Source organism: Camelus ferus, chromosome 18 (assembly GCF_009834535.1).
Source record: "Camelus ferus isolate YT-003-E chromosome 18, BCGSAC_Cfer_1.0, whole genome shotgun sequence".
NCBI classification, from domain to species: domain Eukaryota; kingdom Metazoa; phylum Chordata; class Mammalia; order Artiodactyla; family Camelidae; genus Camelus; species Camelus ferus.
Window position 1 is genome coordinate 7,642,873 of NC_045713.1, and position 17,753 is coordinate 7,660,625.

Consider the following 17,753-nt stretch of genomic DNA (forward strand, 5'->3'; position numbering starts at 1 on the left):
TGCGAGTGGGGACAGGATTTCCAATCCAGGATACCCGCCTTCACTCAAGAATTATTTGAACTGCGGGAAGTGGTCCTGCCCTTCTGAAGACTGCTTTAGAATAGCCCCCGGGGATCGAAGATCGGGGTAGACGGGCTCCTTAGTCCAAGTAAGGGAAGAAGAAGGGAGAATCCAAGGATCCCCGGGACCGAGGGGGAGAAACTCTCGAGCCGAGAAGGAGGGCGTCCCGGAATTAGAGGAGGGAGGTTCCGGGGCCGAGTCGGTCGCGCCCCTCCCCGCCTGCCCCGACCCCGCGCTCACTGTCCATGCCGGGGAAGGGCAGCGGCTGCGCCCCGAGCTGCTGCTCCACCGCGATCTCCAAGTCGAACTTGATGTGGTCCACGCTGGCGATGATTTCCTGCATGGCGGCGGCGGCGGCCACACCGGCCCGGCTCCCGTTCAGGTCCCTTGCCGCCCTCACACCTCTACCCGCCGCCGGCCCGGCCGCACACGGTCCTCCCCCACGTCGCCTCGCCTCGCCTGGCTGCTGCTGCCGCCGCCGCCGCCGCCGCCGCCGCCCGAGGGATGCCGGGAGCGCCCACAGCCCGCGCCGACCCTTTCCCCTTCCCAGACTGGGCCAATCGAACGCAGAGTACGGGCCGCTCCGCTAGGCCCGGCTAGCCGCCTACGGAACGCCCACCTCGCTGTCGCGGGCGACCTGAAACCACGTGCGCCGGGAGTTCGCGTCGCGGGCTGCGCTTGCGCGAGGTCGGCAGAGGCGCGCCTCGGAGTGGGTAACGGGAACCAAGAGCCCCGTGTGCCGCGCGACGGGGCCGGGACTCGGGGGTGACGCGAGGCGGGGCGGGGACGGCGCGGGCCCGGGGGGGTCAGGTGGGGCCGCGTTATCTGGGTCGGCCTCCTTGAGCGAGTTCCTGTTTGACCCTCACAGGAGCCCGGGCCCCGGGCGAAGACTGGCCAGAGGGGCGGCGAGGGTCTCAGCCCGAGCCGGAGCCGAGGACGTCCCCTGAGAAAAGCGGGGCTCTGAAGGTCAGCGTGGAGAAGGGTCGGGTTGTCCTGAGGGTTCCGGGGAGCGTCCTCCCCGAGGGAGGACGGCGGCAGCGTGTCTCTAATTCAGGGGTTATTAAGCTGGTAGGAACTTGGGGAGGAAGAAATGACACCTTTATTGTCGCTGTGTGAAATTTACCATGTCCTTCCTTGACCGACCAAGTGGCGACCGGCCAAGTGGCGTTCACTATGCCCAAGACGAAGTCGTGATTTCAAAGGGGGATGAGTGAAAATGTTGGTTGGAGATAAGAGTATCTGCACCTACTGTCTTTTACAGTCATCACCACTTTTACGTGACGATTGGACTTTATTTCATGTTTGAAAAAGGAGCATATATATTAATACAACATTTGTTTAAAAAACATTTTGGCACCTGTTCCAACATCAGTAACTCAAATTCTTTGTCTTTTGATTAACGTGTGTAAACACTTTAAGTGGCTACTTGAATATTTTAAATTGCATACATACTCACGCTACATTTCTATTGGAGCCTCACCAGGTGCATAGTGGAAAAGGCCCTCTGCACGAGTGTCACTAGGGAGCTGGTCCAGAGAGGCCATCTGATACGTTACAGGGACTGGGGTTTAAAGCCAGCCAGTTCCCAGACCTACCTAGCCAGTCTCGCCCACTGCACTGTTGCAGGGCCCCCAGCAAGTCACTCCCCTCCCTGGGCCCCAGTTATTAATCTGTCCCCATCTGTCATCACCCCTGCGGTCTTTCCAATGGTGACCTCCTAGTATAACCAGACTTCAAATGTTTTCGTGCTTGTTATTCTGATATTTTATTTAGAGTTTCAAGTATACAGACCAGATTCACTAGCCTCGCACTGTGCAATAGAAATATAACGTGAGCACCTATGTAATTTTAAACTTTTAAGTAGCCACGTGAAATAAAGTTTAAAAATTGCAAAATTAGTATTAAATTTTTTTTAGCCCAGGATATCTGAAATACCATTTCAACCCGTAAGAAAATTGTGTGTGTTTTACCATCTTTTTTTTTTTTAACAAAGTCTTTGAAATCTGGTGTATAATTTACACTACAGCACATTTCCATGTAGACTGGCCACATTTCAGGTACTCTAGCCACATTGGACAGCATGGCTCTAGCCCATTTGTCCACAAATTTTGCAGAAAAGAAGTGCTTAAGTTAACTTCCCTGTGCAGAGACCCAAAATGCCAACAATTTTTTCTTGATAATAAGTGATAATGGCTACAATTTTTTGAATACCTGTTAAACCCCAGGCATTGTGCTAAAAACATCTCATTTCATCTTTATAATTTTGTGATAAGGTGGGATTCTCCTCATCTTGCAGCTGAAGAAATCAAGGCCCAGGAAGGTCCAGCAATGGGCCCAATTACACAGCTCTGTCCAGGGCTCAAAGTCAGCTCTGCTTTCGGTACCCAGATCTCTTAGGTCATGGCTTGATAACATATTTCAATAGTCTTATGTTTGTTGAGGATTCACTGTGCCAGCACTGAGATTTATCTGGACACTGTATGTCTGAGACCTCATTTACTCATTGCTATGGTGCTGTGTGGGTAATGTTAGTTAACCCCAGTTTACAGGTGAGGAGACTGAGGCCAGAGCAACGGGTGCCCAGGGACACACAGATGGTTGTTTAGCAGAGCTGAAATCTGAACTGAGGCTTTCTAACCTTAGGGCTCATGCTTGTATCCACTTCTCAGTCTCCCTTTTGCCCTTGGTGACTATGAACTCGAGTTGACTCTCATTATTTTGCTGACCTATGCCAGGCCCTGGAGGGGAACGCCAGAGATGGACCTCCTGAGACTCACCTGGCTCTTCTCCGGCCCCCGCCCCCTAGCACTGTCCATCCTACAGCACCTTGACCCTCTCGGAGCCAGATGGGCAGGAGGCAGGGAGGGTCCCGCCCGGCTGAGGGCCACAGGGCTGATTCGGCCAGTGCCAGCAGCCTTCAGCAGCTCCCTCTCTCAGCTGTCTCTTGGCCAGGGAAGCCAGAACACAGGCAGCCTCAGCAAGAAACCAAGCCAGCCCAGCCCCACAGCCACCCAGGAGGAAGAGGTGGAGGAGAGCTTTGGGACTCTCTCTGACAAATACTCCTCCCGGAGAATGTTCCACAAATCGACAGCCCAGTTGTATAACCTACGGCTCAGGGAACAGAGTATTGAAGATGAGGAAGGGGAGCTGGAGCCAAAGTTGTGGCGGGGCCGGAGAAACACCCCTTACTGGTACTTCCTTCAGTGCAGACGCCTGATCAAGGAAGGAAAGGTAGGGAGCGTTCGCATTCTGCTGTTCCCAGCTGCTTCTTCTCAGTGACTCTGTATTTGGTGAGGGGCCATCCCTCCTTCCTGATAATCTCTGAGTGGTGGGGTGCTCAGGGCTCGTGTCTCCTCTCTGTCTTCCCTCACCCCGGGTCCTGCACTGGGTGACCCGCCTGCCTGCTCGCTCTCAGTGTCCCCCTCCTCCATGCAGTCCTCATCCTCCTCTTTCTGCCCCGGCCAAACATGGACTTCCGATCAGTGTAGCGAAATGCCTCCTCACCATCTCCCTTACACGCCTGAAATTTTTGTTCCCAGCCTTGATTTCCCTACACTTTCTTCATCTCACTAAATGGCAGCCCCATTGTGCCATCAGCCGCGGCCAAGTGCCTCCAGGTCATCCCTAAGTCTTCTCTGTCTTGCCAGATCGAGCTTCCAAATGTCACCAGTCCTACCTTCTCACAGCCTACCTCTGAACACCCAGGCCTAGCCTCCTCCTCACCCCTGCCTTAGCGATCACAGCGCTTGTCACTGGGCTGTCTCCCCGAGGCTCTCTCCATCTCTTGCCTCGACATGGGCTCACAGGACAGAGCCGTCTGGCTCCAGCAGGGAGCTCAGGGCATTACTTCTCTCTCCAGAGCCCCCAGTGCAGTCAGTGACATTGATGGAGTTCACATTCTTAGGTTTGGTAATGATCTTCCATTCATGTTTAAAAATCTCTTAGAGGTATGTGTTGAAAAATTTGTGAATGAAACGATGGGATGTCTGGAATTTGCTTTAAAAAAGTCAGCTTGGTGGAGAGGTGCAGAGCATAGACTAGACGAGATTGGCCAAACATTAGCAGTCATTGTAGTTACACTGTTCTCTCTCCTTTTGTGTACCCTTGAGAGTTTCCATAATGAAAGGTTGAGAAATATACAAAAAGACGCTAGAGTCCTCACAATGGCCTGTAAGAACTGCCCCCGTCCCTTACCTCTCTGCCCTCATCTCCCTCTCCTTCACTTACTTACTTACTTCCCTGCAGCCACCTCAACCTCCTCCCTGCTCCTCCAGCTCCCGGGCACACTCCTGCTTCAGGGCCTTTGCACATGGCTCCTCCCCTCCCCTCTTTCCGATCTTTGTTCCCCTGGGCCTTGCCCCTGCCCTATGGGAGTCCCCTACGGCAGTGGGACCCCAGAGCTCTCATAGGTGGTGGATGTCTGGTGGCCTTTCCTTCCTGGCCATCACAAAATTCTCTTGCTTCTGAGCTCAGGGACCAAGAGACTGGTGGCAGAGGCCCAGGGTGGGTGTTTGGCTCCCAAGCAGGCTTGGGTTTAGGGAGGGTCCCTCAGCCTCAGTCTCCCTCCCTCTGCTGAGGGTCTCCGAGGCCATCCTGAGCCCCTTCCCTTGTGTCCTCCTTCCCCCTCATCTTCCACAGCTGGTTGAGGCCATGGACCTGTTTGAGAGACAGATGCTGAAGGAGGAGCAACTCCAGCCCCTTGAGTGCAACTACACGGTGCTGATCGGGGGCTGTGGGCGGGCCGGCTACCTGAAGAAGGCCTTCAGGCTCTACAATGACGTGAGTGTGGGGCATGGAGGTGGCAGGGACCAGGCTCCAAAGACCATAGCTTTGGTTCCAAAGAGGGCTGGGTGCAGATCCTGAACATGTCACCTGCTAGTGCGTTACTCACGGGATGACGGTTTCTTGTTGGTGCTTTTGGGGTGCAGGATCAGTTCTCCAAGTCCCTCAGGCTGAGCTGGGGGTTTGGAGGGCCAAGCACGGCCCTGCTCCCAGGCCTGTTCGTCTCGGGGGCAGAGTCCTGTCTAGCTCCCTCCCAGAGTGGCTATCGTCTGTGCATCTGGCAGATCCCAGAGCCACCTCCTCCTTTTCCCCCATCTCCACAGATGAAGAAGCGGGACCTGGAGCCCTCAGACGCCACCTATACAGCCCTGTTCAACGTCTGCGCTGAGTCTCCCTGGAAGGACTCAGCTCTGCAGAGCGCCCTGAAGCTACGGCAGCAGCTGCGGGCCAGAAACTACCAGCTCAACTTGAAAACATACCATGCCCTGCTGAAGGTGGCTGCCATGTGCGCAGACCTCAGAATGTGCCTGGATGTGTTTAAGGTGGGGACATCCCTTCCTTCCTCCTCTCTACTCAGAGTGAGCCACGTGGCAGGTGTGAGGCTGTGCTGTCTGTGTTCCTCATGTGGGAAGGTTCGGGGGCCAATGAGACAGGCTCTAGGCTGGCTCTGGGCTTCGTAGATGAATCCGGTGAGACCCCGTTCTCAGAGGCCTCGGTCTGACAGCCTCCAGCCCAGTGAGGGTGGTGGGTTATTTGTGCTGTGTGGGACTCTGTGGTGGTGCAGACAGTGGGGAGTGGGCTTCATAGCACTGAAGATGAGTTGGTGCTCACTGAGGGGTCATCCCAAAGATCCTATAAGGCAAGTCTGTGACCCCACTCCACAGATGAGAAAACTGAGGCCAGGGGCCTAATGCTTTGCCCACACTCTCATGGCTGGCCAGTGGTGAAGTCAGGACCTGAAGCCAGTTCCGTGCAATTCCAAAGCCTCGTGTGCAGGGGTTAAAAGTGGCTGCTGGGGTGGTGTCTGTAGATGGGCTGTGCAGAAGTGATGGGAGCGGAGCCAGGATCCAGGAAGAGAGGCCGGGAGGGAGAGGAGGAGGAAATGCAGGCAGCAGCTGGACAGCTCTGCTCGGGAGCTGGGACTGTGTCGTCCCCACAGCCGGATTCAGGCCCCACCGCTTCAAGATATGCAGACCTGGGCCAGTCCTGGGGCTGTCGGCCCTAAGCCAGTCCCCTCAGGCCTGGGCCTGGGCTCTGCTGCAGATTCTCAGTGGGCCTCCTCGTTCCCTCCCCCAGGAAATCGTCCAGAAAGGGCATGTGGTCACTGAGGAGACCTTCAGTTACCTGCTAATGGGCTGCATCCAGGACAAGGAGACAGGCTTCCGACGTGCTCTGCAGGTCTGTTCCTCCCGGGTCTGCTTCCTGCCTCTCCTGCTGCCCCGCTCTGCTCCCCCTGTGCTTGTGTTGGGTGTACATGAGGATCCTGTGTGCATTTCTTGAGCACCTGCTACTGCCCTGTGCTGGGTATTTTATATTTACAAGCTTTTGGCCTTCCCAGAGCACACTGGTCCCTGCATTTTACAGATGACAGGCAGAGGAGGTGCCGCTGTCCCCCGAGTGAGGGCACAGCCGGCCTGCACTCTCTCACGCTGCTGGCTGTGCAGCCAGCCCAGACCCGCTGACCTTACGGTCCCCGAGGGCATGTTCAGCCCATCCCCCACTCAACATCTCTGCAGGACGGACCCAGAAGTCAGCATTCATGCCTGAGAGATTCTTAGGGACATCAGAGTTGAGGCACAGTGCTCTAATCCCACCTCAGGCCCCCAGAGAGGCAGGGTTAGCAGTGGTAGTTAGTTAGCTGGTGGTACCCCAGCTGCTTTCCCCGCTCCGAGGTGTTGGGAAGGACCTGGAGCTCGCCTGAAGCTCTAATTTAAGGTGGGGCCCACAGACCTGCAGCATCAGCCGCACCGGGGCCTCGTGTGTCCATGTTGGCATCTCAGCCAGATCCCCAGGCGGTTGTTCCACACGGAGTTTGAGCCCTAGTGATCTCAGACAGCCCTGGGCCAAGTGCCTCCCCTTTGCAGGCTCCTGGTGAGCCGTGGCTGCCAGCCATGCCCTGGCTTCTTGAGAGAGAAAAGCAGACAAGCTCTAGTTCCCCCTCTCTTTGGCCCAGGTCTGTCCTAGTCAGAGGTGGTCTAGAACACTAATGGCCAGTTTGTGTCACACTTGTTAAGCTGCTTGAGCTACGCACCATTAGCCCCATTTTACAGATGAGGAGGCTGAGGCTCACAGAGGTTAAGTAACTGCCTAATGTCTCACAGCCACTAAGCAGCAGGGCTGGGATTTGAACCAGGGTCTGACTCTAGAGCCTGAATCCCTGCTGCCTCAGGGTAGCATGTGTGTCCCTGAAAACCTCAGTTCTGTCAGCGTGCCCCATGGAGGTGGCTGCCGAGACCCTTGCCCTCCTCGGGACCCTGTCTGGTGGATCTGTACCCACCCAGGTCCCCCCAGCCCACGCCTCATCTGCACGCTCAGATGCAGTCTCGGCCTCCCATTGAGCCTACAGACAGAGGAGCCAGTGAGACCATGAGCCTCTTGTGGCATCTTGGGTCACCAGTGTCAGGGTGACCCACACATGATCAGAAGGGCCCCCTGGGAACACACCAGTGCACTAGATGCCTCTCTAGGGGGTGAAAACGATCTCATCTCGAGAGGAAACGGGGCTGCCTGGGCCCACAGCTTGTGAGGCGCTCTTCCCGGCTGAGACACCCTCCGCCCGCACCCACTCTGCACCCTCGAGGGAGCCGAGGGCGCCAAATGGGGCAGGGCGCACAGTAGGCACTCGGGAAGTGCAGCTAAATCCAGTCCTTAAGTCAGCCTGGACTCTTCCAGAGCCTCACTCTGGCCGTCCCTTCCTGGGGAGTACAGAGAAGGTGGCAGAGGCCCGGGGCCAAGCCTGTTCCCTGGTGCAGGGCCCTGGGGAGGCGGGGGGGCTGGAGCTGCGACACCAGTTTTGGGGTGAGCTGGAGAGGAAAGAATGGCACCCCGTGGAGGCTCCCAGAGCTTCCAGGTTCTTGGGTTCTTAGTTGCCCAGACCCTGGTGCTGGGATCGAGGATTGCCAGGTCCTTCCCACAGCCCCACGTTGGCCGGCTGGGTGCTGCCTCCCGGTGCCCGCCCTGCAGAAGGCTCGTCTCTCCCGCCAGGTGTGGAGGCAGATGCTGCATCTGGGGCTTCAGCCCAGCCGGCACAGCTACAACCTGCTGTTGGGGGCAGCTCGGGACTGCGGCCTGGGGGACCCGGAGGTGGCCGCGGCCGTGCTTCTGAGGCCCAGGAAGGATATGGCCCTGCTGCAGCCCCTGGCAGGCAGGCAGCGGGCAAAGAGGAGAGCCCGGGCCGGGGCGGACAGCAGCACATGGGCCAGGCTGCTCGTGGAGGCCCTGGAGAGGCAGCTGTTTTGGGAACCTTCTCAGGCACTTGAGGGGTCTCCGGAAATTCAGGAGGCTGGGGCCCCCAGCATGGCCCAACCTAGAGTGGAAACGAAGGCGGAGCCTGATCACAGGGTGGCCCTCCCCTCTGTGGCCCCAGAACCACCTCCTTGGGGGCTGAAGGCCAACCTCCTGACCATGGGGGCGGTCCCCTTGGCGGTGGTGTCCTTTGGGACCGTGACCACCCCAGCCGACAGACTGGCCTTGATGGGGGGCCTGGAGGGTTTCCTGGGCAAGATGGCGGAGCACGGGCTTCGGCCGGACATCAAGACCCTCACGCTGCTGGCTGAGGCGGTGGAGCCCGGGAGCCCCGCAGAGTCCTCACTGCTGAGCGTCCTGGACACGCACCAGGTGGAGGCTGACGTGACCTTCTTCAACACGCTGATGAGGAAGAAGAGCAGGCGGGGTGATCTGGAGGGGGCGAAGGTGAGGGGCTCGGGGGCACAGGGCCCTTGGCTGGGCCCCTGCCCTGCCCGGTGTGTCGTCCATCCCCGCAGTAGGTGCGCAGACTGTCCAGGCCCCCACTCTGGGCGTGTGGTGGTCCTCATCTCACAGATGGGGACACCAGGGCCCTCACGGGAATTTTGTCCTTTTGTGCATGTTTCAACGTGATACCCTGTTTGCCAGGAGCACTGACCTGGGCCCTTGTGAGCATTGAGGGTGACAGACACATACAGCTCCTGCCTTCAGGTGCCCCTGGTGTCTAGCATCCAGCCGCCGGCGTCACCAGAGAAGGCTCTTGCTTGGGCTGGTGGGCTGCAGCTTACACTGATGCCATGTCTGTGCCCACAGGCCCTGCTGCCAGTCCTGGCAAGGAGAGGAATTATCCCCAACCTGCAGACGTTCTGCAACCTGGCCATCGGGTGCCACAGGCCAGCGGATGGTCTGCAGCTGCTCGCAGACATGAAGGTGAGGGGGCCCGGGCCTGGGCAGGACCCGTGGTGCGGAAGAAGAAAGCTGGGTCAGGGAGGTAGGGGCCCTCCCAAAGCCCCAGACCTCTGCAGTCAGGGTAGACTGCTGGGGGGTGCAGGGAGTATGGGGTCACTCTAGCTTCAGGTATAGAACAGTCATTGGCCCAACTTGGAAGAAGGTAGATGCTGGTGAGCCGCTGCACAGAGACGGGGTATCATGATCTTGAAGGTGGTGGCCTCGGGGTGAGATTGAGGCGTGGGGACAGGTCTCGGCCCTAGCCCTCTGAGGGATGGAGGGTGTGGCTGGAGCAGGGCTGTATCAGAATTCTCGGGGGACAGAGGCTGCAGTAAATTCACGAGAGGTGGTCTGCCTGTGGTTTACCGCCTGAGTTCATTGTCTCAGAACAACACTGGTTCCTCTCCGGGCTCTTCAGGGCTGGGAGGTAGGGCCCTCAGCTGGGTGGGCTGGACCCACACGTGCTTTCCCTTTGGAGGGGGAGTGCAGCCCGTGGCTGCTACGAGGTCCTGCCCGTCTTGTCCCTGGTGGCTGGTCTGCAGAGCAGGCCTGATTGGCAGGGTCACGCCCCAAGCCTGACACGCCACAGTGGCCATCATCTTGCTGTCTATGATGTTCCAGAGATCCCAGGTGACCCCCAACACCCACTTCTACAGCACCCTCATCAATGCGGCCCTGAAGAAGCTGGACTACACCTATCTTATCGACATCCTGAAGGACATGAGGCGGGACAGAGTCCCGGTGAATGAAGTGGTCATCCGCCAGCTGGAGTTTGCCGCCCAGTACCCCCCCACCTTTGACCGGGTACATGCCCCCGTCTCTTCACCAGCGCCCCCCCTGCCCCCGGGTCCGGCCTCCCGGGATGGGCGTCCCCTGGCTTTAAACTGACAGTGGCTCCCCTTGAGGAAAATCCCGAACTCCTCAGACCACAGCGTCCGCGTGGCTTTCATCTCAGGCCACGCTTCCCTTGGTTCACTGCGCCAGTCCCGCTGGCCTTTGCCCACTTCTGGATAACACCGGCCTCTGCCCTCCCCCCTGAATAGGCGCCCCTGCCTGTCACGTGTCTGGTTCCTTCTCATCCCGTAGGTCTCGGCTTAGCTGGCTCTTTCTCCACGTGGCGCTGTGCCTTTCCCCAGCTTCCCAGCCTGTAGTTAACGTGTGCACGTGTGACTCTCGCCTTGAGATCATCAGCCCCTGGAGGTGGAGACTGTCTCCCTTGCTCACCTGGGTCCCGAGTGCCTGCCCATTGTCCGGTGCCCGGTGTAGACTGTTTGTCAAGTGAACAGGACGGCTGGGCAGTGATGGACCTGATTTGTAACGGCCGTTCCTCTCCCTCATTCTGAGGAGTCAGGGATGGCCATGCAGGGCTGTTTGAGTGCCATTGTTAAGACTCAGTGAGGCTGCCAGGCAGAGGGCATAGCTGGGCATCTTTGAACAGTTGACTGTTAGTGTTGTCTTACTGATTCCTCAGAGTTCTTTATATATTCCGGATGTCAGTCTTTTGTTGGTTCCATGTTGCAAGTAACTTCTAGTTAGTTGTGTCCACTCTGTGTGGGGCCCACAGTCAACAGTCACCAAACTCCCATCGGCTTGAAGCTGATCGTGTTCAGTCACACATTCCTGCTTCCTTACGGTGGTGGGCTCAATTCTGCTGGTGGTGGGCTCATTTCTGCTTGCGATGGTCGTTCTGCTCCCTGTACATCTAGGCTATATTAGGTACCAGTTTAGAGGTGTTCAGTCTTTTGAATCAACCCTTTTGTCATCACGTGGTAAGTCTTTGTCAGACTTTTTTGGGTTTTTTGGTGTATTCTTCTACCCACTTTCTCTTGGCATCTGCCTGGCACACTGTTTCCTTTTCTCCCACCACCTCTGCACAGAGAACACGGCAGCAGTGCTGAGGGGACGGTCAGCAGGGAGCAGCGGGCACAGGGGGAGGCGCTCAGCAGACTGTGGGGTCAGTTTGTGGCACCCAGCGATTGTAGCTGTGGGGGCTGGGGTGCTATCCTGGGTATAGGAGCCCAGCTGCACATACTTAGGAAGGATGGTTAGCAGATGGGAGTCTGGGCCCGCCCCACAGTACAGCTTTGTTTCTCCATGGCACGCTACTCAGTATTGAACGGCATTTCTGCCCTCTCTCTTGACCATCTGGAAGCCGGAACAGCTTCCCTGAGGCCTGAGCCAGCTGCCATGATTTGGGCTGAGCTGTATGTAACTTGCAACAAGTCTAATCATGGCCCCCCTGAACCCGGAACCCCATGCTTTTCCAATTACAGTACAAAGGGAAGAACACCTACCTGGAGAAGATCGATGGCTTCCGAGCTTATTATAAGCAATGGCTAAAAGTGATGCCAGCAGAGGAAACCCCCCACCCATGGCAGAAATTCCGAACCAGACCAAAGGGAGAGCAGGACACCGTCACCGTGGCTGATGTGGACAGAGACCCTGGGGGCCAGTGATGGGGAGACCCTGGGGACCCCCAGCAGAGCTGGAACCAAGTGCACAGCCTTCCCAGGGCTTTGGGGGAGCCCCAGGAGTCCCTCTCATGTAAAAGACTCACGAATGTGCTGCTGTAGCTGCAGGTATGAGGGGAAAGGTCTGGTCCAGGACAAAGTGAGAGCTGCAGCCTTTCCAGGCATTGGTCTGAGGACAAATGCTGGGCCCCGTGTGCCCAAGTTCATGGCACGTCCCAGGGAGCATGGGCCACCATGGTACACCATCTCAGGCCATCCTCACCTGAGAGGTTGTCACCCCCATCACTGATGAGGAGAGTGAATCTGCTCAAGGTGGAGTTGTCCTAAAGGCAACTGGTCTCCAGGGCCTGGTGCTGTCCCACTGGGTCCCACTGGCTCTGAGAGAAGGAGTGCAGGGCCCAAAAGGTTTAAAAGTTTTATTTCTACAAATCACAGCTGATGAACACCAAAGCCTTCGCATGTAGAGACCATGCTCCAACTCGGGCCTTGGGTGCTGCTCTGTGGGTAGAGCTGCTTCCAGGAAAGGGGCAGTGTGACAGGCAGACTCCTGCGCAGCCAAGAGTCCAGGGCGGAGGCGGTCACGGTGCAAGGGCCTCAGCCGGAGCAGCCCCGGCAGCCGCAGTGCGTGCATTCGATGATCCGGCCCTGCGGACGGAGGACAGAGGACAGCTGAGCCACCACGCCCCCTGCCACGTGCCGCACACCCTTGTGCAGGTGTCCTCCTGCAGGAGGGATGGCCACAGGACACTTACTGCCTACAGGACACTCAGAAACCCTCTGTGACAGTTCTGGATGGGGAGAATTCCGTTCCCTTGTGATGGTGGAAACTGCTACCGCTGATAAACTGAAGTTACAACTTTTAAGTGTATTTAATTTATGCAAATTCAGTGTACACATTTGCTCCCAAAAAAGGAAAACAATCTGTCTGAATGATTCTTGTTATTCTGTGAGGCAGAGATACCATGCAGTGAGCGGAGGCGGGTCTGCTACTGCTCCGAGGGCTCAGTGCCAGGGGCCCAGGGCCGCCTCTGGGGAAACTTTCTAGTGGGGTGTGGGGAGAGAGACGGTGTGTTCCAGAATCTGTGGCAGCAGAACAGTCTCGTCCCCCAGGCCAGGTGTGGCCTAATGTCTGGCCGAGGGCCTGCCCCAGAGCAACAGTGTTCATCATCTTCCTTTTTCCTCTTATTTTGGAGGAGCAAAACCCTTGTCTAAGCAAACAAGATCCGGTGGTGAAACCCAAGCTAAATCCAAAGCAGGCTGTTCTGGCCACGGGGCTGGGGCAGCACCCCAGGTAGATGTCGCCATGGAATCCCGGGGGTCCCAGAGGAGCAGGGCTTCTGCTGCCCCGCTCCGAGAACCAGCAGCAGCGCCTTCCCTCAGGGAGGCGTCCCTTGCTTGCTCTCCATTGCTCAGTGTGCCTGTCCTTGAACTTCCAGATGATTCTGGGTGACACAGCTGCCTGCTGAGCTAAAAGCCCTTGGCCCAAAACCGAAGCTCTACAAACTGTAACTAGGGCTGCAGCGGGAAGGGACCTGATGACATGAAGGGAACTGGTGATGAGGGACCCTGTGGAAGAAGCCACCTGGGCTGAACTCAGCGGGGCCCACAGCGGTCAGCTGAGGGGCTGAACTCAAAGGCCATTCTGGCCTCCTCCTGCAGCCCCACTTTGGGAGGCGCTGGTGCCTGGAGCTCAGCTACCGCACACCCAGGACCATCCCCGAGCCACCCAGCCTAGCTTTGGGACAGGAAGTTCTGACAAGGAATGCAGTGATGGCAGGAGGGTGTAGCCCAGTGGTGGAGCGCGTACTCAGCATGCATGAGGTCCTGGGTTCAATCCCCAGTACCTCTACTTTTTAAACAAAGAAATGCAGTGATGATAATGTTAACGTGACACTGGGAAGGACAAGAGGCCTGCAGAGTAGGGTGGCTGAAGGGCAAGCACTAGGGGAAGATGGACGCCTCCTGCCAACTGGCCCACCCTCCCCCCGACTCAGCCCTCACGGCCACCTTGGGGGGGGTCGTCACCCCCACTTTGCAAGTGAGAAAAGGAGCCCAATAATTTGCCCACAGGAGTTGAGACTGGCCCCCAGACCTAACAAACACGATTACTGCCAAGCTGCCTGGTACAGCTCCCCCAACAGAGGGACTCACTCCTGGGGTGTGGGGGTGGCCAGTAGGACATCCAGCCACAAAACTACATTCCAGCCCAACAAAATAACAAAGTCCCTTGCGGTCAACTAGGGCAGAACCCTGAACAGAGAGTAACGTCAAACTCAATCGTCAGACATTACGGGGTTGGGGGAGGGCAGCATTACCACTTCCAGCTTGCTTTTGGGGACCCGGCAAATGCAGTTTGTCCCAAAATTGGTGTCCCGTGTCTGAATGCACCGCAGGCAGCATAAGTTCTCGTAGCCCTGCTTTTTCCATTTTGCGATCAGGTTTTTATCTGCGTAGCCTTCCTTAATACAATATTCATAGAGTTCTGTCAAAAAGATGGGGAAAGGGCATCACACCATGGTCTAACAAAGCTCCCCCAACCCATCACTACCCACCCGTAAAATGTATTTAGTGGGGAGGGTGTAGCTCAGTGGTAGAGAATGTGCTTAGCATGCACGAGGTCCTGGGTTCAATCCCCAGTACCTCCATCAAAGTAAATAAATAAATAACCTAATTACCCTCCCCCAAAAGTATTTAACCAATACTGCCCCCTTGCCCCTTTTTGGTGGCAAGAAAAGTGACATTTGCTGAGCTTGCAAGAACTACTTAAATTTGAAAGCCACTCAAGTTGGAAAGGCCAAGAGAATCTGTCCAGGTACCTCTGCTTATAGCTTTCCGCTTGTAGAAGAGGTCAAAAATATAGCGGGTTTTCTGGTGGTGTATCCTGAAGATGGGCCACAGAGATTCCACCTTCCTCTTTCCCTCATGAGGCTCTGTTTCAGCTGGGGAGGAAACACGTGTGTTTGTTTTGGTTTGGGAGGCAGGGTTGGTCTGCACAGGATATAGTGGTTTTTTTTAATAAGAAGGGATAAAGAATAAATCCTACTTCATACCCACTAGGATAGCCGTCATCACACCTTTTGCATGTAAACACTCTCCCTCCAAAAAGTCATCCCTTAAAACAGGAAGACTTATTTTCAGGGACTCATAAAATATTTCCTATTACAACAATCTCCCAAGTTCCTTTATTCTGAATAAGGACCTGTTTGGGGAAGAAACCTCCTAGCCCAAAATGCCCTTGATTACTGCAAGTTCTAGGAATCTAAGAAAACTACCTGATACAATCAGCTTCAAAAAAAAGGAAGCAAAGTAGTTTATGACTCACTCAGTAGTTGTTGCTGGAGGTATGACTTAATAATAATGGTTAGATTAGTTACCAAAAACCTCAAAAAAAAAAAAAAAGATTGCTTTAAAAAACAATTCAGTAAATGTCTATACTGCGATTATAAAGCCAACAGATGCTTATGGCTTCAGATAAAATTTCCCCGAACTGTCCACTACACCGATTACAAAGTGCAGGATCACACAACATTTAGAGGGAAGTAAAGGTGGTGCATTCTGGAAAACTGGCAGATGATGCAAAAACAAAGTGATGATGAAACAATCAGACTCACGAGAAAAATCTACATAAAAATGTTTCAAAAAATGTGGAAGTGAAAAAGAACAGGCTTTCCCAAGTAAATGTACTTTGTATGACTTCAAATATACCTCCAACAGAGTAAATAATTATAGGTAGACTATTGGATCTATACTCCCTAAAACTTTTACTTAAATTGGCCCCAAAACATTTTTGAGGGCTTTCTGTGAGTATTGTATGACGTTCTGACATTTCTGGTGCTCTTATGAGTTAATACGCAAACAAAGCCCATCAGTGTCAGGAGGCCACAGTGGTACTGCCTGTCACTTCCCATGTGTAGCTGCATTTGTGCCTGGCCCCTGGGGGCATCTAAGCCAGAGACCCTGGGACACGGCCCACCGAGACAAGAACTCCTCCACTCACCTTCTCTCATCTTTTGATCTAATTCATCCAATGTTGGCTCAATCAACTCCCAGCCATCTGGGGGAGCTTTCCGGCTTCTTTTGACTTTAGGCATTTTTTCCCTGGAAGATAACTTGCAAAGATCTGTCGGGAAAAAATTACATGAATTGGTTTCTGAGCCTCAGGTCCCCAAAGGACTTCACAAGCCACAACTTTGGTGTACATTCATATCCCTAAATCTGTTTCCTCATCTGTAAAATGGGGATAATAGAATCTACTTCATAGGATTTCATAGGATCATTGTGAAGACTTAATTATAATTATACATAACATGAATACACACATAACACTTAATGTGTGCTTAATAGATTTTTGCTGTTGCTAACTGACATCAACTATGAGCCGGTCCCTGTCTCTGTACTGGAAATACAGAACAAACAATAAGATACAACCTCTATTCCTGAGAAGGTGATATTCCAACAAGGAAATAAAAAGTGAAAAGGGAATTACAATACAGTGTGAGGTAGACTATGACTGGGAGAGGAGAGAAGATGAGGGTTTAAAAATGGAAAGACAGTGTAAAACCAAAGTACCTTAGGACCTGTTTCCCAAAAGTGTAACAGAAAGATCTCTGGTCTCTTCAGTTATAGGTTTAGGTTCTTATCCAGCTCTACCAATTACTCTGTGATTTGGAGGAGGTCACATTCGCTCTCTGGTTCTCAGTCTCGTCTGTAAAACAAGAGCAGTGTATTAGCCTGATTGCCGAGATCTCTTTTACACTCAACCAACATATGACATAAAGGCAAATCATGTAAAGCCATGTAAAGCCCATCCAAATTTACATAGCAAGTCATTTTTCAAACCACATAGTATTTACCTGCTGGCAAAGAGAACTCAGGTTAATTATTTCTTATCTTTTAGCAAAGCAGACTCCTCTCTCCCAAATTCATTCAGTTCCTCCCTACTGTAGGGTGCCTGACAAGTTTGTAAAGCCCCGCCTCATCCTCTTTCCATGAGTTCTTCGTAACAATCCTACTGATGAGGAACCAGACTACAAGAGGTAAACTCGGGGTCGCACACAGTTGGGAACTGACAAGAGTCTGGGGGCTCCTGACTCCCAAATCAGGGATCTCTGCACTTGTCTCCCCTGCGCTGAAGCTAGAGATGGATGGAATCCGGTCCCTGTCCCAAAGCACGCGGGCTGAGAGGACAAACACGGGAATGACCACTTTGCTATGACCCAGGGAGATTCGAGGCCTTGGCCCAGGCGGGGAGTCAGAAGAGGCCTCCCAGGAGAGATAACATTTAAGAAGTAATAGATCAAAAAAAAAAAAAAAAAAAAGAGGAGTGGGGCGGTATAAGAGGGGTGGTGGCGCTCGGGAGAGGCGGCGAGAGACGTTCGGAGAGAGGGAAGACGTTACAGCCGGGGATGTAAGAAAGGCTGATAAAGACAATGGCATCTGAACCAGGCTTACACAAATAAGTAGTTATTTAGACAGAAAACTACCAGCGGAGAAAAGAGCATGGGGAAAAAAAGAGGGAAAAGCCTAAAAGCAAGAGAACCCCCAAATCTCCCATCCTTTCAGAAATCTCCCATCCTTTCAGCCTAACAGGCAAGGCGCCGCCTCCCCTCGGGAACTCACCTCGACCTCTCGGGTCCACAGGCCCGAGCCCGTCCTACCCCAGCCGTTCAGATCGCCCTCTGGACCAATGCAGACCTGCGATTCCCGGCCCCAGTCGTTACCAAGGTACTGGAGCACAGAGAAAAAACACTCACCAAAACCTCGGCCACCGTCGAATGCCCCTTCTCTATAGATAGCTTCCGCCTCCCCAGCGATCCCATCAAGATAATCACATCAGGGTGAGGTCCTCGCGAAGCCCCGCCCCACCGTGCGCGGAGATTGCGTTATCTTAGGTGTCCACAGCTCTGCCTGTATAGAATTCCAGAACCGCTGTTGCCTTTTGCCCTCACTTCCCGGCGGGAAGTGACTAGCAGGCTCGCGCGCCTCCCCAGGCGAGGGGTACTGAGGACGTTGTTGCCCGGCAGCGCG

General features: G+C 54.7%; 3 protein-coding genes across 15 annotated transcripts in view; 1 reads left to right on the forward strand and 2 right to left on the reverse strand.

Annotated features, from left to right (window-relative positions):
• The window catches only part of CPSF4 (cleavage and polyadenylation specific factor 4), a 13,246-nt gene extending 12,622 nt beyond the window's left edge, over nucleotides 1-624 (reverse strand). The window contains exon 1 of one of the 7 annotated variants that reach the window (XM_032459789.1): nucleotides 301-624. Coding sequence is in view for 6 of the 7 variants with exons in the window: in XM_032459783.1 (XP_032315674.1) it covers nucleotides 301-403 (103 nt within the window). In the remaining variant the exon portion in view is untranslated. The remainder of the gene's footprint in view (nucleotides 1-300) is intronic. The other 6 variants (XM_032459783.1, XM_032459784.1, XM_032459785.1 and 3 more) reach the window with 6 other exon arrangements.
• Nucleotides 618-12,648, forward strand: PTCD1 (pentatricopeptide repeat domain 1). Of its 6 annotated transcripts, none has more exons than XM_032459779.1 (10): nucleotides 618-747; nucleotides 929-1,026; nucleotides 2,796-3,291; nucleotides 4,699-4,839; nucleotides 5,166-5,384; nucleotides 6,139-6,240; nucleotides 8,047-8,754; nucleotides 9,121-9,237; nucleotides 9,877-10,059; nucleotides 11,529-12,648. In XM_032459779.1, exons 3-10 carry the CDS (start codon nucleotides 2,818-2,820, stop codon nucleotides 11,709-11,711), a joined length of 2,127 nt encoding a protein of 708 aa, XP_032315670.1. In that variant the 5' UTR covers nucleotides 618-747; nucleotides 929-1,026; nucleotides 2,796-2,817; the 3' UTR covers nucleotides 11,712-12,648. The 6 variants fall into 6 exon arrangements, 5 of the variants coding, with proteins under 5 accessions (XP_032315670.1, XP_032315672.1, XP_032315668.1 ...); XR_004312585.1 differs by having other exon boundaries at nucleotides 680-769; nucleotides 9,912-10,059; nucleotides 11,529-11,666; XM_032459777.1 differs by having other exon boundaries at nucleotides 689-769.
• On the reverse strand, nucleotides 12,128-17,689 carry BUD31 (BUD31 homolog). Of its 2 annotated transcripts, none has more exons than XM_006172661.3 (6): nucleotides 17,480-17,689; nucleotides 16,296-16,431; nucleotides 15,724-15,846; nucleotides 14,543-14,665; nucleotides 14,042-14,208; nucleotides 12,128-12,371 (listed from the first exon to the last, which is right to left on the reverse strand). In XM_006172661.3, exons 3-6 carry the CDS (start codon nucleotides 15,815-15,817, stop codon nucleotides 12,321-12,323), a joined length of 435 nt encoding a protein of 144 aa, XP_006172723.1. In that variant the 5' UTR covers nucleotides 15,818-15,846; nucleotides 16,296-16,431; nucleotides 17,480-17,689; the 3' UTR covers nucleotides 12,128-12,320. The 2 variants fall into 2 exon arrangements, with proteins under 2 accessions (XP_006172723.1, XP_032315683.1); XM_032459792.1 differs by lacking the exon at nucleotides 17,480-17,689 and adding an exon at nucleotides 17,346-17,476.
• Nucleotides 17,690-17,753: the final 64 nt, after the last annotated feature.